Genomic DNA, 19162 nt, shown 5'->3' on the forward strand with positions numbered 1-19162 from the left:
ATGGGGGACGTGCACAGCAGAAAAAACTCGCCATTCCCATCACCTACAGAGACAGTGTCGTCCGTTGCCGTGTCACAGCCTCCTCACGTACAACCCCCGCGGTCGCCGAAATATCTTCCCCCAGACCAGGATCCCATTGAGCGATCGAAGGATGGCTTGTTGCTTGGAGTAGACGGCTTGACGAAAACGACAGCCCGCCAGCCTCGTTTTTCGCGTGGGGATTCCGCTGAGCAGGTCACTGGTTTGACTCCGATTACCGAGGACACGCGATCGGTAAACGAGCCGCAAGAGGATCAGGGTCGGCGCTCACAAACCTTGAAGGAACTGCGGAGACAGATGGAAGAGTTGTTAGTATACCAACAAATGCAGCAACAACAGGCCCCTCCCGCTCAGGTCTCCAAGAGCTTGAATGATACTCCCCGAAAACGACGTTTATCCAACACATCTGTCACAGACCTTCCATCCACGATCATTCACCCATCCTCCGGCTCCGTTGGCTCTGGAGGAACTATTAAAGCTGCCGAACCCGATTCCACAGGCCAGACCATGGATCAAACACCTTCCTATCCGTTCCCCAGGGTACAGAAATCGGCTCAATCTCAATTGGAGGAAGCGGGGCATCGGAATCAATTCCGATTGAAACTTCCACAGAAGTCAAATTCGAGATCTCAATCCCCAGAGCAGAAGCAAGCCTCGGTTCAGCCTTCGACTTTACCGCAAGGCCTTTTCCAATCCGACAACAATGCGACACCTGACAACTCTGAATTCCCAAACCCTGATCTGTGCGATTTGACGCTGAAGCTGAATGCGGATGCCGGTTTAGAAGCGTGGTGGTCGAACCTGATTGATATTATGCAAAGCAACTATGGGGCCGAACGTGTATCACTTGCCCTTCCTGGAGATGCGACAGATCTTGAGAATGTACCATGGGGTCAAAAGGCGGTTTTCAACCAATATGGCAGTGCGCCGGCGGAAGACTCGCGAAACCCCCCCATGCCGCGCACCCGCGATGAAAATGATAATGACGGTGATGCGCCACCTGAAACCCCAATTGCACGAACATATAGCAATGAAGCGGGGTACAAGGGAGATGAACCTGTGGCCTCCAACTTGAAACATGCAGGGAACGCCTCAATGCGACCACCACTCTCATCACGTCACTCTTTTGCAGGATTTGGCTATGGTAAAAAGCAGACGACAGATCTCGACCGAAATCACCAGCTGTCAAAGACAAATAGCATCAAGTCGGAGAAGAGGCATGCTCGAATCGCGGGTAAATCGGGCCCTACAGAGGTCAAGCTCTCTTCAACCACCCAGAATTCTGCCAAAACTCAACCTGGAGCCAATGAATTCGCCAGAGGATCGACAGAATGTCTCCGACAAGCAGTGTTTCCATTGACAAGACCACTTGAGATAGAGCCAGATCCGCTCATCAAGCGGGCAGGTGTAGTAAAGCTTTTCGGCCGGACAACTCCTGTTATTCTTACGCGTGAGTATTCTGAGAACTCGGCCCAGATTCTAAAAAGGCCAGCCCAGAGTCCGCTAGATACAGTTCAGATCACCCCGGGTAGCGAGGCACCACATGCACCCGCCTACTCCTCAGGGGATCCTGCGCAGCAGGAATCCTCTGGAAATCTTGCGCCCTTCGGGTTCCGGTCGTATGATGAATATGAGCAGGTTCCGCAATCACCTTGGTCTCAATCCCCTGCACCCTCACCGGCACCCCGAACAAATCCCGACCAAAATCCCTTTTTCCTGAGCCATGCAGTTGATGAAAGCGCGTTTGAGAAGAATCCACCCTCACATGATTATTCTAACACACATCCATTGGAGGCCATTGGCATAGATCAGTCCAAGACAATCATTCACTTGCCTCTTCTACACCGAGGTCAATCCAACCAAGCTTCTCCATCGACTCTGAGGTTCCCGGTGGCTGTTGTCTCATTGCTGTCCGCAATTGTACCATATCCGCCGAATCTCCGCAAGTCTCTTGCAAGTCTCATGCCCCATTTAACAAACTCATTTTGCCTGGCCCAACAATACAGCCAACTTGAGCGCCAACTGATGTCGAAGGTTGAAATCCCGCGTTACGGTCATCTACTTGGACTCGGTGGTACGTTCTCTGATGCAAGCAGCGAGCTGGAACTCGTTGCAGGCCTAAGCGGCCATGTCAGCTACTCTGTGGGTGACGAAAGTTCTATGTCCGCTCGCGCTAGTGTCACCAGCCCAAGTGATCGTTCATCCACAAAGTTCAGTCCAGCCATATCAAATTTCGGAACCCCTGGCTTCGAATATGGTCAACATATTGGACTCGCTTCAGCAACTCTTTCTCCAGCAGTAACGGGACGAGACAATACGGACAGTTATTTTCCAGCTCAGAATTCAAAGTATTCCCGCGATAACGGACCGCAGTATCGTCCCCGGCTTGCCAAATCCAAGGCAAAGGTTGTCGCATCGAACCCGCCCTCACCTGGGAAATTAACTGGCAACGTACCCAAAAATGAAGAGAGCAGTTTCCAAGACCCAACCCTCATTACTGCATCCCCATTCCAAGAGATGAGGCCTCCCTCTATCGTCTCCCCAACTCAACCGTCATCGCGCCAAGCATCTACGAACTCATTTTATGCGCAACTCCAACGGGAGTTACCTCGTCCGTTTTCCGATACCATCGCCCAATTAATGCTTAATTCTATTCCTCTACATCTTTTCCTTGCCAAACCCCAGAGTGGTGAAGTCATCTGGACCAACGCCAAGTTTGATGCATACAGGAGAAGCAAGCCCCACGAGCAAAAGCTGCGAGATCCTTGGCAGAATATTCACAGCAGCGAGCGGGATCATGTTTCGAGCGAGTGGGAAAATGCTTTACGAACCGGCTCTCAGTTTACGGAAAGAGTGCGCGTGAAAAGATTCAATGATGAGACTGCCTATCGCTGGTTCATCTTTCGAGCTAACCCGCTTCTCTCTGCAACGGGAGAAGTACTTTACTGGATTGGATCTTTCCTTGACATTCATGAGCAGCATATTGCTGAGCTGAAGGCAACTCAGGAGAGAGAGAAATTTGCCACCGATGCCAAGTATCGCGCGTTCTCAAACTCGATTCCTCAAGTTGTGTTTGAGGCAACAGAGAATCGAGGTTTGATTTTCGTCAACGAACAGTGGAATTTGTACACAGGCCAAGAGCTTGGAGAGGCCCTCGACCTCGGTTTCGCTAAACATGTTCATCCAGACGACCTGGAGAAATGCGGTGGTCTTTCTGCAGCAACGAACCACCATCCAAATGGAAATGTCGAGTTGGGCAAATCTATGGATGCAGGGAGCAGAATAATTTCATCGGAAATTCATGGCGTTTCATCTGCATTGGACGAACTTGTGAGACGTGGCGTTGCCTCTTTGCAGAAGGACGAGAATGGTCGCGTCTTCTACTCTACTGAGATCCGCCTTCGCTCTCGTGGAGGGGACTTCCGATGGCATCTGGTTCGTTTGGTTCGTGTTCATACGAGCAGCTTTGGTAGCGAAGAGGCATCTTGGTACGGCACTTGCACTGATATCAATGACCGCAAGAATCTTGAGAGGGAGCTCAACAAAGCAATGAGTCAACTCAACAACCAAATGGAATCCAAGACCAAGTTTTTCAGCAATATGTCGCACGAGATCAGAACACCTCTCAACGGAATTCTCGGTACAATTCCGTTCATTCTGGACACTCAACTTGATAGTGACCAGAGACGAATGCTTGATACCATCCAAAATAGTTCTACAAACCTCCGAGAACTTGTGGATAACATTCTAGACGTCTCTCGTGTTGAGGCTGGTAAGATGTCGCTGGTGAACTCCTGGTTCCATGTCCGGTCCATGATCGAGGACGTGATTGATACCATTGCTTCCCGAGCCATCGATAAAGGTCTGGAGATAAACTATGTCATGGCTGCAGATGTGCCATCGATGGTAATTGGCGATCGTTTCCGAATTCGTCAGGTCCTCATCAATCTTGTCGGTAATGCTGTCAAGTTCACTCCGCATGGCGAAATCCATATCTCTTGCAACCTTCTTCACGACGAAAATGCCAATATCAAGATTTCTGAAGTTTTCCTCAATTTCGATGTTGTTGATACAGGCAAAGGATTCAGCGCAGTAGATGCGGCGCGGCTTATGCAACGATTCAGTCAATTGGGTGAGAACGGGTCACAGCAAAATGCGGGCAGTGGTCTGGGTCTGTTCTTGTCGAAGCAGCTTGTTGAGATGCATGGTGGCAAGCTTACCCCCAGTAGTATGGAGGGCAAAGGAGCCAAATTTTCCTTTAATGTAAAGGTCGATGCTCCCCCTCCGCCGTCTCCATCCGAAAGACCCAACCTCCTTCGTCAAGCTTCCACTGCGTCTAGAAGACCAACGGCATCGAGAACAACTTCATACGACCAATACTCACTGTGGCCGTCACGTGGTTTTGACCCAAAGCTGCAGGACACTGCACTTCTTTCTCCGGGCTTGGACTCTCCAGCCTCCGCGTCACACTCTCCTACCTTCAGTAGCTCTGCAACTGGCTCGGAGGCGAAGACGTTAAACACTCCGTCTGTGCCCTCCTCTGCTCTCCCAACCCCGGATATTACGACTGCGCAAATACCGCCACTGGATATCCGAAAGATTGAGCGTAGTCCAAGTGTCACCGCTCGCCCACAGGCAATTCCAGAGACATCTTACGGGATCGTATCGCAGAATCCGGTCAGATTTGTCCCGCCGCCATCGGATGACACTTCTGCACCAACGCCGACTGGTTCAGCAGGGTCTCCACAGGGGCCTCTGTCCATCTTCATATTGTGCCCACTTGACAATACCCGCAGGGCTACGAAGCAGCATATTGAGCAAGTTGTTCCGCACGAGATTCCATTCAAGATCACGACTCTGCCTGACGTTGATGAATGGAAGGACTTGATTCAACCAGGATCCAACGCGCAGTGCACCCATCTGGTGCTCAATTTGCCAGCCACGGATGAGATTCTAGACGTGATTCAACACGTATCGGAATCTGACTCAAGTACGGCGCCCGTGATTGTCATCATCTCAGACTTGTATCAGAAGCGCCAGATCAGCACACGCGTCAAGGAGCTGGCAGCATCGGGGAAGAAGGTGTTCATTGTGCCGAAGCCTGTCAAACCCTCTGCCTTTTCAATAATTTTCGACCCCGACAGTAAGCGCGAACTCAGCAAAGATCGCAATCAGGACATGGCTCGCGAGATCAACAACAATTTCAAGACTGTCTCCAAAATGGTCAAGGAAGTTTTGGGCAACAAAGGGTACCGCATCTTGCTTGTGGAAGATGATGAGACTAATCGTGATGTATGTCTTCCGTTTCAACGTTCTTTTCAGTATTATTCATTGTGCTCGTTCGCTAATGTTTTCGTTCAGGTCATGCTGAAATATCTTGACAAGATCAAGCTGATGTCCGACACTGCATCCAATGGCCAAGAGGCTCTTGATAGGGTGTTTTCCAAAGAACCTGGTTATTACTCCCTCATTATTGTAAGTTTGATTTTCCCCTCATCGAAGACATCCAACTAATAGGCCACAGTGTGATATTCAAATGCCCATCAAGAACGGATATGACACTTGTCGAGACATACGTGCCTGGGAGTTGAAAAATCACTACCCTCAAATTCCCATCATGGCTCTCTCAGCCAATGCGATGACGGATCAAATCGAGGATGCTGCACGTGCAGGCTTCAATGACTATGTCACGAAACCTATCAAACACAACGAATTGGGAAAGATGATGATGGGTCTTCTTGACAACCATCAACCTCTTCTTCTTCTTCGCGATCGTCTTCACCCTGGAAACCCTCAAATTACTAGCCGCCGCTAGCATTAGAGCTAAGCCTACGCTCAGATGCCTGACATGATGCGCCCCTCTTGCATATGGTTTTTTTAAGATTGGGATTTTACTCGTTCTATGACATGATGTTATCAAATCCTCGTTTTTCAGCCAGTTTTTGTTTTTCGTTTTACAACTCAGCACACGATCGAGCGGGTTCATGGTTCGGGTTTCTGGTTAGCGGTCTTCCGGCTTATGGTGCAAGCGGTGATTTTCTTATTTTACTTACGCTTTCTTTTTGTTCTACATGGCAATACGGAAGAGGTTTGGGGATTGGGGACTGGGATTTCAGACAACAGGCGTTATTTCTTTTCCATCTTACGGTGCCAGTAAATTTGGTACACTCCTGGCTTCCGGTCACATTGCATCATCTCGTTCGGGTTTACCTGAGACTTATAAGCATTGCATCTATCTTGCATTGGGCCATCGAGCCACTGCTGCATCTTCACAGCACTCTTATGGATGGGCTGGGTTTTGTATTCTTGAATTTTCCTGTTTCTCATTTCACCCCCTGACTAGATCTACACTTTCTCAGTGTAGGTTTTCGGCTGGGTTTTTTTTCTTTCGACCTCTGGGCTGGAAATATGGCGTCAGCTTTGGTCATAGTTCCCCATTGGTTTATGTTTCCTTTTCTCTTTTTCCCTGTGATACCAGATACCAGATTACGAGCGCATTAACGACACCTGTGGACTAAACTCACTGACTGTATTTGTCAATAATCTTACATTATGCCCTTTTCTTTTTTAGCTGGGTCTTATTGAGATTGAGGAGCTATAATCAACACATTATCACTATCTATCTCAACTAATACTAGATGCCAGTGTTTGCTCCCTCTAAGAAGCTCCACTCTATACTGTACACCCAGAGACTAGTAGACCAATTCGTAGTACTGGTAGGTACTATGTGCAAATATGAATCAACAAAGCGTCACGGTCCCCCTTGAACTCACATGTCCCAAGTCTGCAAATTCATCCTGAATCTAATCATTCCTCTAAGTTGGGACGAGACTCAATCAATCAAGACTGGTCACACTTACACCCTAGTAGATATAGTAGTCACATCTAAGGTTTCAATATGTCACGGAACCCAAAGATCCTATCTGATAGGTCAAGGAAATACGTGAACTGCGAATAATCGCCACGACAAACTAGGAATCAAGGGGGAAAACGTAAATACAAACGCAGGAAGCCTGAAACGTACAGGGAGAAGGTTCAAGTGACATGCCTTGCATGTCTTATATGAGAATAGACTATGATTCCAGTTCTGACTATTACCTTTAAATGTCATAATGGATCTACTAGGACGAGTTAAATGATCAAACGTCCATTCAAATGTTCATCTACTTATCCATCTTTTCTTAGATAATGATTCGGATTCTATGAGCCAATCGGGGAGTAGTACTAGTTAAACCAAAAGTCTGATTCAAGGTATAATCAATGTATTATCATATCTCCAGAAGATTAGAGAGAAACAATGAATGGAATAATGAATGAAATCATGAAACCATGAATTTTTTCATTCTGTTCTGCATTAGTTCATAGTCAAAATCTACCGTGAGTACCCAAAAGGAATGATACCAATAAGAACCCTGGCTTCTAGAGTACTGACACGCAGACTGCAGTTGACTAGTTGGCTAGTGTATGTGAAATAGCAGATACCGAGAAGAACAGAGATCAAGAAAATCAAAAATCAAGAAAAAAAAATAGAATAAAATAAATCAAATAAAAACGGAATTCCTAAAAGTGGAAAGCAAGATGAGTTGTCCACAACAATCGTCCAGTCATGTTGTTGCATGTGGCGGTGAAGGAATAAGAGAAAAAAAAATCCCCGCCTCAACGCCACTCTCAAGAGTCTCACTTATTCCCATCTGAGTGAAAATAAATGGTGATCAAGAAGATCATAGTAATGACTTGTAGTGTGTTGGAGTTCTTTCTAATCAAAGGTTAATATAGAACATATGAATGTACATGGTCCAGGAATTGGGTTAGTAAATGAGGTAAATAGACCACAAAAACCACAGCAGACGTGGTCGCGATTGATGGGCTGAGAAACTGGAGGGGAATATGAACTAAACAATAAATGTGAGTGGGGAAAAAAGAGAACATCTTGTCTGGACTCTCGAATCCCTCGGTCCAAACCTACGGGCTCGTGCAACGCATGCAACTCTGTTAGTTGTCAAGTTGTCAATTTGACAGGGTACAGGGTGCAGGGTGCAGTAAACAGTGAAGAGAGTTGAACTGTTGGTAGTTCCATTCTTCTTAACTGGCTCATCTAGAAAGTCCACATAACCTGGTCTTCGAGATTTACCGGGCCCTAGCGAGGCTCAGGGAGGGGCGAATTCAAATGTTAGCTCTTGTGTGAATGGACGGAACACCTGGGGCTATGACGATGTGTGGACTGGAGAATGGTATCTCATTGCTCATGGATCTGTTTGGCGTACACTGCGCGTCATGATTGTGCTGCCCGATGTTCTAGTCTGGATGAAAGGATGTAAAGTAATATGGCAGATATTGGGCGTGGAAGAAGCCTGTTGGGTGTAGTATCCCTGCGAGGCTTTCTCGGACTTGGTTAATTATCTTTTTTTTATTCTTATTATTATTTTCCTTCTCCAAGTTTTTTATCTTTTTGGAATCGATCAAGGAAACGTGGACAATGAATAGAGGAACAATCATAGAAAATAAAAATAGAGGAGGGTGGTGGCACAGTGTAATTCGGTGGCAGGATGCGTGTCAACGGGGCATATTGGTCTTCGTCAGGCTGCAAGGCATGCAGATAGAACCACGGGCTAGGGCGCAGCAGCGTGCTGCCTGAGTTTGTACATTGTACCAAGAGTGATTGTCATTGTATAAGGTCCAAGAGTATTGGGTATCTTCAAATTGGATGCCTTGTGTAGAATGCTTCTGAGGCAAAGTGGATTTGAATTTAATTTTCTTGCATGTCTCGACTTTTTTTTTTTGAATTTTTGGGCTCTTAGTTTCAACCCTTGAAGCCTATTTACTTTTCATGTCAGCAATAGATCAGAACCAATGATGACAAGCTACCGCCAAGTGGTTTTTCTAGAATTGCGTTACCGGCCGGAAGAGGCGGTCTTTTCGTATGGCCCGAGAAACCAAGCAAGTCATTGAACATTGTGCATTGAGAAGTGGGGAGATGCCATTCCTACGGCGTCTAGTGCGCTTGTGTCAAGTGCTCGTTATTCCTTGCGTTCTTAGCTTGATAGCTGGTGCAGAGACTTTTCCGTGCCTCCTGGAGCCAGCATTAGCCGCATCCAGGCGGCCAAACGGGGAGGCAGGGATCGGCCTGTCGAAAGAATCTTTTTACCCCATTTTTTGTGTCCTTGAAGGTTTGATGATTTGGGCTCATCACATCCTGGTCACACAGTCACCTATTTTTTGCACTTGGCTCCCAGGGTGACTCTGGTTCGCAACCTTTTGCGCCTGAAGACATGGGGGGGCCGTAGTCTGGGAGCCTAGAGAGGCATTGCCGGTTTCTCCACGGTTCGTCGGGCCATGCAGTGATGTCCAACATATTATAGATCTTCATTCCGTGTGACCATGCTGCCATGCTCTTGATGCCTGGAGCTACCTGCATTTTTGAGTTTTGGGTACTTGAGGTCTAAATGATGTCAGGCAGTGAGACATCAGATTCCTCTTCCCTTTCTCTTTTCGGCACAGAAAGCAGATGAAACTCGGAAGAAGTCCCGAGAAAAAAGCCGCGGATCTTTACTCCCATGATGACACCAACATAGGGACAAAATCGATCCCTTTCTAGGTGTCCATCACGCGGAAATGACAAGGCAATGCTAACTAAAACAGAATTAGTGTCCCGATTCAGACTAAAGGGACCATCAGGGTAGGAGATAATTTTTGGGGCCGATTAGCTGTGTCATACCGGTTCTTCGTGTAGTTCCCATATCGTTTCGGCACCTCGATCGACCAGCGAATCAACCTCGATCCTTGAGCCATCCACCTTTCCCAGCCACCGAATTTCGAAAGCCAGAGCCGTTAATGAGGGGTATAAAAGATAAGAAAACGAAATTGGATTGAAAGGAAAGTGGGGGAAAAGTTGGAAAGGGCGAAAAAACAAAAGAAAGAAGAGGTCAGAAGGGAATCATGTCCATTTTTATACTTCGCTGTCCCCTCCACTCCACTTCAACCGTATGGGCCCAACACCCTCCATCATCCCCCACTTAAAGCGCAATTTCTTTTCTTGTTTCATCTGAATTTGAGATTCTCCAATGGATCCGCTCGGACCCAAAAAGGAGGATCACACCATTCCGGAGGGATACGTAGATTTAGGGCGATGATCCTGGGAAAAAACCGCCACGGGAGAGCGGAAACCTTGGACGGGAATGGCGTCCTGGCCCAGACACACTCGATTTCCACCCGGAGCGGGGTCAGGGCGTTCCAAGAGACGAATCGGCGGGCAGATACGGAGAAGTAAGTGCAGCCGAAGCTCGGGGATTGGGAGATACACAGGAGGGGTGTGAGTCCTAGTCTCTCGTTTGGTCCAATGGCTACTGTCCGTCTCATCCTTACCTTGCCTTCTTACCTTGCCTCCTCGTCACGACGAGGGACCCCCGCTGGAGGGAAGACTCTCCGTCGAAGTCTATAAATTCCCTCGTTTGGTCGGGTGGTCCTGGTTCTTCTTCTTCTTCCTTTTCCATCTCTCCGAGCTGTCTCACATTGCAACAACCCTAAGTCTCTTGGGTCCTTCCCGTTTTGATATTGCTCCATCACACTTCTTCTAGAAGTATATTACCTTTTGATTCATCTTCATCTTGACTTAACAAGTCCTCATCATCATTCAAATCATCTTTATTTCAATCCATTCATCATAATGGCTACTCACCACCGTCAATACTACCAGCCCTCCGCTGTGCCCATGAACATGCCATCCAAGGCACCGGCACCAGCAAGCATGTACCATGTTTCCCGAGTCCCAGGCTCGCCACCAGACTATTCTGATGCTAGCACCATTGCCGGCAGCCGCTCTTCTGGCGGATTGACATTCAGCTCCGCTGGCGGCGATTACGAATCCAGCTCAGCATCACACTCCGGCGTTGATGTCGTCGACGTCTTGAGCGACCGCATGCAAAACGCATTTGACCCAACACCACTAGACAAGAGTCTGGCAAGCCAGGCACAAACGTGAGTAGCTCCCATTTCTCAAAAAACAGCCGCGCAATCGCGCAATCGCGCAAGAAAAAAAGAAAATCGCGGGCGATCCCGCAACCTTCCCCCCACAGCGATCAAATTAAAGTATTTTAAGCTAACGAGCCTCAAAAACTAGCTCCGGCCAGCTGCACGCAAAGCAACAGGAACTGCTAGAGCTGCAAGCAATGGCTCAACGACGTATGAAGGGCCTGCGAGCGAGTTACAACGAAGGACTAAAAACCGCCCGAGAAACCAAACGGGATCTGGAATGGACTCAGAAGCGCGTCAGGTAAGCATAAATACCAATTCCTCACGACTGGGAGCCACGCAGGAATGCAAAGACTCAAAAAACCCCTTTCGCAGTCCGGAATGGACGTTGTGGAAATTCCGCCCCGCTCCGCGCGAACAGGGGGGGGGGTTTGCTAGATTGTTATAGCCTCCGCTCCGCCGGGAACAGATCTTGGCACGTGCGTCAGGGATCGACGGGGGCAGCAGAGGCTAGGCTAGCGCCGCAAAGTGGTTCCTGCATCGAATTTCCCGAGATTCTAGAAGTGCTGACGAATTTCCCACCTTTCATAGTGCCCTGAAGTCTAAGGCTGAGAAGGCCCACCCAGATGAATACCGTCGGGCATCTAAGAAGTACACTTATGACGACTACTGATTCGGTACCAACTGGGATTTGACCCGTTTTGGAGGGAATACCTTGTTTTTTACTGCTTATTCTAACGACGATATGATGACTTCGGATAAAATCGGGGGATTGGGATCTTGGGACGGCCTAATTTGCTTTTTTATTTTCTTTTTTGGGACGGTTGGCGATTGTTCACGTGTATAGTGCTAGTGCTTGGTTTGTTTTGTGCGTGTATAGCCTCGATTTGTTACGTATTTTCTTGTCTTAGGGCTCTACTGGCGTAGGTGTTCATAATGATACTCTATTTTACTTCTTATACCGTATGACTGGGGCATTGTGGCCATTCAGTGAGCGTGGATGTAGGGCTTCCATGTATTACAGTAATTAAGGATTTCCTATTTCGTTCATAGTGAGCCCTAGAAGCAGTAGGCTGAAGCGAGAGTGCATGTGGATTATAGGCCGTAAATTGTATTTTAGTATCCATCTGCATGATCGAAAACAGAGAGGTCAGGCCTGATAGGGTTCTATCTTTGGGGCTTCCAAGTCCAACTTATGCACACGCGTTCCTGCATGCTGGAGTAGGAAATTCATTCCGAGGTAGATGCGAGTTCATCAGTAGAGCTAGCAAAGTAAATGTACTAGTATTTGACTGGTATGAAAGTCACGGTTTTGTCTTCAAGCTGGGAATATTGGTTTGAAGTATGACTGCACTATTTGGACGGATACTCCTATCTGATTAATCCTCAATCTACAGTTTGAACGGGGGAATTATGTTCGTTGAACTTGTGCCAGATGATACATATGTCCCGATAGACAGAGCCCAAAAAGGAAACTTTGGGAGACCAAAGTTGTACCAGCAATGCATGTGGGTTGTATTATAAGAAGCTATGGATGGGACTGATAGGAGCCGCCTGGGCAGGTGACAATCTTGGAATGATTAAGACATCATATGATCAAAGCTCGGGTTCAATATTCATCCAATGCTGACATGCAGGAACAATACAACTCATCAATTTAAAGCATAGACCAATTGGCACAAGTAAAGCACAGTCATCATTATCTGGCTACTGAGCCAAGTCTTCTATCTATGTACTTCCATTTAAGAGAATGACCGTTCCTCCTCAATGGCCCGGTTAATGACACGAACAAACCGGCCGACCTTGTCAGAGTCCTGCTTGGCAGTCTCAATTCCCAGAAGAACCTTCTTAATACCAACATTGACACGGCCATCATCTGCCAAGCCACCGACTCCTTCGAGAGCACGAGCAATTTCCTGGGCATCAAAGGCACCAGACTTTTCCATAACGAAGCGCAGCTCACCAAATGACTTAACGTTAGGAACGAAAATATCCGAGTTGAATGAGTTGTAGATATCCAATTGCTTCATCAAAGCACGCTCGGTTGTTGTAGCCAGAATCAACAAGCGACGCCCATGAGTGGGTGGCTTCCGGAGGAAGACCATAAGTGCCTGCAGGACACTGTTGCTAAACCGGGGACCGATAGGCACCCAGTCGATGATACGCTCAATGTTGTCAACGACAACGATACTGGTATTCGACTTGTAGGCACTGTCGAAGATTCGGCTGATATGTTGAATCTTGGCCGGTTCGCTGAAGCCAACCATGTCCTCCGGGCTAATAAGTTTGATAAAGGGGAATCCGGAATCAATGGCGATGCGTGCGGCAAGAGCTGTCTTACCACTGGCAGTGGGACCGTGAAGCAAGACAGAGAAGAGAGGAGTAGACTCGGCCTGACCAACTTGCTTAACAAATAGCTCTCCTTCCCGCAGGATCTCATTGATGGTTTCAGAGTAGTGGATGACACCATACTGAAGGCGACTGGAGAGCTCTTCTTCTGAAACACCAAATGCAGGCTTCACTTCGGTCAGTGCATGGTGGAAGTCGCCCCGGTTGACCTTCATGTTCACAACGTCATCATTGATGCTGGCCATGGTGCCAACCTTGACATGGCGAGAGAAAGCGAAGGAGGAAGCAGACTTGACCAGACCGGCAATTTCAGCACCTGAAAAGTTCTTGGTCAAGTGTGCAAGCTCGGGCAGGTCAACATCTGAGTCCAACACGTTATTGGTGCGCATTTTCTCGGTGTGAATCTTGAGGATTTGGCTTCGGCCCTGCTCATCTGGAAGAGAGATCTCAATGTGAACTTCCAGACGACCAGGACGCAGCAGAGCCTCATCGATCATATCCATTCGGTTAGTCATTCCGATCAACAGAATGTTATTAAGCTGGTCAACACCATCCAGTTTAGACAGCAGCTGGTTGACAACACTGTCGCCAACGCCGGTACCACCGCCGCCAGCCCCACTGCCACGCTGCTTGCAAACAGCATCCAACTCATCGAAAATGATGATATGGAGGCCACTCTCATCACCCTTCTCTTTGTATTCCTTCTCGGCGTCCGCGAACATCTTACGGATGTTCTCTTCAGACTGACCAACATACTTGTTCAAAACTTCAGGACCATTGATAATCTTCGGCTCTCGCGCATTGAGCATTTTACCGATCTGTCGAGCAATCAAAGTTTTACCAGTACCTGGAGGTCCATACAGTAAGAGACCCTTGACGTGCTGAATGCCAAGTTTGTCGACCAAACCCGGAGGGAAGATGCGAGATGCAAAGGCACGACGGAAAATGGTGCTAAACTCAGAGTCCAGACCACCAATTCCCATATCCTCAAACTTAAAGCCTGGCTGAATGATGGAGTTCGCAGCAGGGCGGCGATTAGACGCTTTGACATTGATACCAGTAGCAGAGTCCTTGAAAAAGTTGAGCTGGGTATGCCGCGTGATGATTCCTCGAGCTCTAGGATCAGTCTCAACTTCTCCGGCATTAGGGTCGGCCTTCTCTGATGTCAGATCAACTCGCTGGACAGTCTTAACCTGTAGCAGGAGGGGAATGCTCTTGTGATCCATGAGAATCCTTTGACCGGGGGCAAACAGTTGGTTTTCGAAGTTCTAATGATGTGAGTTTCAATCTAGCCAGATAAGCAAATATTGTACTTCAGAGAGAAGATCTTACCCGAATAACAGCATTTGCAAGCTCGTCCTGGTCATACGGAGCTTCCACGCGCTTCTTCACAGAGGCGAAGCTGACTTCAATGTCCGCAGAGCCCAAGTAAGCTTGACCACCTTGGCTAAAGGGATCGTAGAGCTGCACTTTAATGGAATCTCTCAATCCAATATTCGCCCATGTCCGCTGAGGGTCCGACATGCTCATGCATCCCGGTGGGAAGCCCTCCAGAGGGCGGGCGGAGAAGACGAAAAGGTCATTGATGAGGAGGAGTACATCGTTACCGTCGCGGCTCGGTGGGATATCCTGGGGCGATACTGCGACACTTTTTGAAAGTCAGCGAACATTACCAGTTAGACGAGACCGCGTTTCACATACAGGTTACCGAAGGTGAAGTTGTCGTTTGGACTCTTGCTAGGGTGGAGTGTCCATGTCGGGCTACCGCCGGACGGCATGCGGCCAGGCATTGGTTGCGGTGATCTACCCATTTGTTGGGGAGGAGCTGGATTTCCTCTTGAATGTGTATATGCGTCAGTCATGGGTACATCGCCATCGGAAGTACGCCCCGCTGGACTGGGGATGTGGCCATAGTCATACCGTGGAGGCCCTTGGTTGGGGTTCGAGTAGCCCTGTGGCGACGGACGTCCCGGGTCCTGCCGAGATGCAAATGGATTGGGAACAGACGGGAGATCTCTCCGATTGAACATTTTGGAATGTATTGAATCTGGCAGTTGGGAAAGGTTGTCGATCTTAAGTGTATTGGGGCGAATTTGGCGGGAACGCCACTCTGTCTTGAAACAGCAGGCAGCGACGTATCTGAGTCCTTGTCACCGGCGCGCTTAATCCGGATTCCTGGTCAAAAGTAGTAAACTGGAGAACTCGCAGCCTCAATAAATGAAATTGCGAGATGTTTGAAGAGTGTTAATCCGCAAGTCCAAGCTGGGGGATCACCCCGACTACCGCAATAGCGTCAGGCGGTGGGGTCTTATCGATAAGCTCCAGCTGTTCTCCCAAAGTGACACAGCATGCTGGACCATCATCATTAAAACATACTAAAAATGCCACTGTAAGTTTCCTCTGGTGATGTAGAAAGCTCTGTTTTATGGTTATCGCTAACTCTGACTCCTTAGCCATCTTCTAGACAAAAAGTCATGGAACGTCTACAACCCGGAGAATGTCTCTCGAGTCAAACGCGACGAAGCACAGGCGAAAGCCCTCGAGGAAGAAGATGAGCGTCGCATGCAAGAAGTTGATGCTGAACGGAGGATCGCGATATTACGAGGAGAGAAAATACCTACGCCTCCTCCAGCACCTCCATCGCGTCCTTCATCGGAGCCGCTCGGTCGGCCAGAAATAAGATTAACGGACGATAGAGGATTTCGCAAACGAAGACGCCTTGCCGGAGAAGACGATACAGACAGAGACATCAGATTTGCCCGAGAGGATGCTGCAGATGCCAAAACAGAACGAAATAAGTTGATGGTCGCACCTCACCGAAGTAAAAAGGATGCAGATGCTCCGCTCTTGGATAGCGCCGGTCATATCAACCTCTTCCCCGAGGAAGGCCCCCGCAAGAAGAGCGAGAAAAACAAAGAGGCGGAAGCTGACGCTGAGAAAAGCAAAAAAAGCTACGAGGACCAATACACGATGCGCTTTTCTAATGCTGCCGGTTTTAAACAAGCTATCGGAAATAAGCCTTGGTATTCATCCTCAGCCCAAGCCGCAGAAGCACCCGACTCTATGCCGGAGAAGAATGTATGGGGAAATGAGGATCCGCGGCGCAAAGAACGTGAAAAAGCTCGGATGGATGCAAATGACCCTTTGGCAGCTATGAAGCGCGGTGTTCGCCAACTAAGAGCTACGGAGCAGGAACGGAAGCGATGGAACGATCAGAGGAAGAGGGAGCTTGAGATGCTGAAATCTGAGCAAAGAACTAGTCACAGACGGAAAAGATCAAAGTCTATTGATAGTCTTGAGGGGTTTCAACTTGATGTCCCAGCTGATAAAGATCGAGACCGGGGAGATCATCGAAGTTCTCATCGACGCAATCACGATCGACATGATCGAGACCGGAGCCGTGAAAAATACAGAGACCACTCATCTCGACGCTCGCGCCACTCATCAGATCATTCCCATCGTCATCGACGTAATGAGGATGAAACTAGGCGTCCGTATCGATCGGACAGGTACTGATTGTTTTGTTTGAACTGATACCTATATTTACGAGTCATGAATATTACGCTACTAATTGAAATCTGTAAAGAAATGTTACCAGACTTGTGTAAATGCATGTAGATTCTTTTTGTATGAATATCAAAACCAACTTCAACAGTGAAAGACACCCGAAAAAAGCAATAACAGGCTGACATGGGGTTCATCAATGACCTACTATCCATCTTGCCTTCGAAGAACTCGGGCGGGGAACATATGGGTATAAACCATGCAATTTTTGACAACAACAATGACCATCCAGTTAATACTCATTGCGATCGATCATAACTCAAAACATTCGTAATATCCAAGCGCAACTATTTACTGAAGGGACCACTTCTGGTCGCCCTTGGCAGTTTGACCTTGCCACTGAATGTCGATGTTCAAACCACGAGAGCCCTCCTGGTCCCGCTTCTGGTAGCCGATCTTACCAGAAATGACCTCGCCCTTCTTCAAAGGCTGGGCCTTGTGCTTTCCGTGGTCAATCAAGGCAATAGTCTGCTGCCAGTGAGTCTCGGTGCCATCGGGTCCGGTAGTGAATGCGACGAATCCCTTCTTTTGCATGTCGGCGGGAACAGCGTTTTCGGGAATGGGAGAGTCCTTTGAAGGCATGAAGAAGATATCGAACCAGATCGCCCAACCATCGAGAGCATCGATGTCTTGGTTGAGAGTGACCTGGAACTCCTTCAAGAAGCTCAGCTCATCAACGGTAATGCTGTGAAGAGGCAATGGCAAGAAGATCGATGAGTCTGCGGCAATAGTGGAAGACGGAATGCTACGGACAAGGGCTTCATCATAAATCTTCAACAGCATGCTGGTCATCTTGAAACCATAAACGTTCTCCCAGAAAGAGATGTGCGAAGCCATGAAGTCTGGGTCAGCGTAAGGAGCAATACGCAGGGTCGCGTGGGAAGGAACCATCAAGCCACCGGGAGCGAGGTAGCGGTCTCGTGCGTAGATGACAGAGTCAAACATGCACTCGAAAAGCAGGGCATAACCCATCCATTCGGAGATGATGATGTCGACCTTGTCGACAGGCAAAGTGACCTCCTCAATCTTGCCACGAACCAAGCTATAATCGAAGTGTTAGCAAGATACATGATGGAAATAATAAGGTGGGACATACGTGATAACATCTCCGAACTCATTGTCGAAGACGATCTCCTTAGCACGGTCAATGATGTTTGAGTTGTCAACTGAGATGACCTTCTTTGCGCCAGCCTTGGCACAGAACATGGACAAGATGCCAGTTCCACAGCCAACATCCAGAACAACCTTGTCCTTGAAAAGATGCTTGTTCTCGTAGACGAAATCACGGTAAGCATCAGTGCGAATAGCATCCTTCAGCATGGACTCGTGGATTCCTGATATAGGTAATTATGTCAGCAAGAGCGTTTTGATACAAGGGAATGGTCTTTTTTTCATACCGTTGTAAGCGTAAGATGCAAAATAGTCTTCGTCAACCTCCTGGGCCTTAGATCCGGAGGCCTTGCCAGCGGGAGCACTCGCGCCAAGAGACTCATCCTCCTTGTTCAATTGGTCTTCCATAGACTTCTGCACAGCGAGCCTGTATTCGGAGAACTGATTCTGGAGTCTTTCGAGGTCCTCCTGAAGCTCCTGAACACGGCGCTCTGCCTCAGTTCCAGGAACTGTCTCTTCGCCCTCCTCCTCGGCGATGTCATCCAGACTGTACAGAAGTGCATCATCCTCCAGCACCGGCTTCAAGTACAAGTCGTCCTCGAATTTGGACTTGGAGCTGACATCGGGGGTACGGTTTCCGGCCTTGACTTCGGAACGAACGTAGTTGACCAGCTTGATGGTGTCCAAGAAATCCAAGTCTGTTGAAAAAATAGTATACATTAGCATGAATTTTTAGCTATGCAGATCTGAGCCTTTCAGCCCATACTAACATACCAAGATCCTTTTGAATCTTCAACAGGTCGAACTGGTGCTTCTCCTTGCACTGCTTAAGCAAAGAGCGCACATCAGGGAAGACCTCAGCTGAGAAGAGATCGACAACAGGCTGTGTCTCGTCATCGGCCTCAACATCCTCCCAGCCCTCCTCGTTGCTAGAGTCGGACTCGTCCGATACTGAACGCGAATCAGCGTGAACATCCTCAACAGGAGGCTCTGCACGGGGAATATAGGCAGCCATATTGATTATATTTCAGGTTCAATGCAATTGGAATCGACTCCAATTGGCAAGAATTGAATTCTATTTGAAATAGAGGAATGGAGGGGCAGAGATGGGACTGATAAAAGAAAAAATCGT

General features: G+C 48.1%; 5 protein-coding genes across 5 annotated transcripts; 3 read left to right on the top strand and 2 right to left on the bottom strand.

Moving 5' to 3' along the window:
* pkhB (putative sensor histidine kinase/response regulator) lies at positions 1-5854 on the top strand (the record flags this gene model as incomplete). The annotated part of the gene is made up of 3 exons (XM_057093155.1): positions 1-5331; positions 5401-5514; positions 5564-5854. The coding sequence occupies 3 exons, from the start codon at positions 1-3 to the stop codon at positions 5852-5854; spliced, it is 5736 nt and encodes a 1911-aa protein (XP_056944329.1).
* Positions 5855-10702: 4848 nt separating this feature from the next.
* Positions 10703-11680, top strand: N7483_009729 (KxDL motif-containing protein; the record flags this gene model as incomplete). Its single annotated transcript, XM_057093156.1, has 3 exons — positions 10703-11013; positions 11156-11308; positions 11599-11680. 3 exons carry the CDS (start codon positions 10703-10705, stop codon positions 11678-11680), a joined length of 546 nt encoding a protein of 181 aa, XP_056944330.1.
* A 1069-nt stretch (positions 11681-12749) lies between these two features.
* N7483_009730 (AAA family ATPase SEC18) lies at positions 12750-15386 on the bottom strand (the record flags this gene model as incomplete). Its single annotated transcript, XM_057093157.1, has 3 exons — positions 12750-14624; positions 14689-15004; positions 15058-15386. 3 exons carry the CDS (start codon positions 15384-15386, stop codon positions 12750-12752), a joined length of 2520 nt encoding a protein of 839 aa, XP_056944331.1.
* Positions 15387-15737: 351 nt separating this feature from the next.
* Positions 15738-16872, top strand: N7483_009731 (uncharacterized protein; the record flags this gene model as incomplete). The annotated part of the gene is made up of 2 exons (XM_057093158.1): positions 15738-15745; positions 15810-16872. The coding sequence occupies 2 exons, from the start codon at positions 15738-15740 to the stop codon at positions 16870-16872; spliced, it is 1071 nt and encodes a 356-aa protein (XP_056944332.1).
* A 339-nt stretch (positions 16873-17211) lies between these two features.
* N7483_009732 (protein arginine methyltransferase RmtB) lies at positions 17212-19045 on the bottom strand (the record flags this gene model as incomplete). The annotated part of the gene is made up of 4 exons (XM_057093159.1): positions 17212-17962; positions 18017-18254; positions 18318-18728; positions 18805-19045. The coding sequence occupies 4 exons, from the start codon at positions 19043-19045 to the stop codon at positions 17212-17214; spliced, it is 1641 nt and encodes a 546-aa protein (XP_056944333.1).
* Between the last annotated feature and the right edge of the window lie 117 nt (positions 19046-19162).

The sequence above is a fragment of the Penicillium malachiteum genome (assembly GCF_028827825.1).
Source record: "Penicillium malachiteum strain IBT 17515 chromosome Unknown utg000004l:1.0-4883003.0:1.0-4884900.0, whole genome shotgun sequence".
In the NCBI taxonomy this organism is placed as follows: Eukaryota; Fungi; Ascomycota; class Eurotiomycetes; order Eurotiales; family Aspergillaceae; genus Penicillium; species Penicillium malachiteum.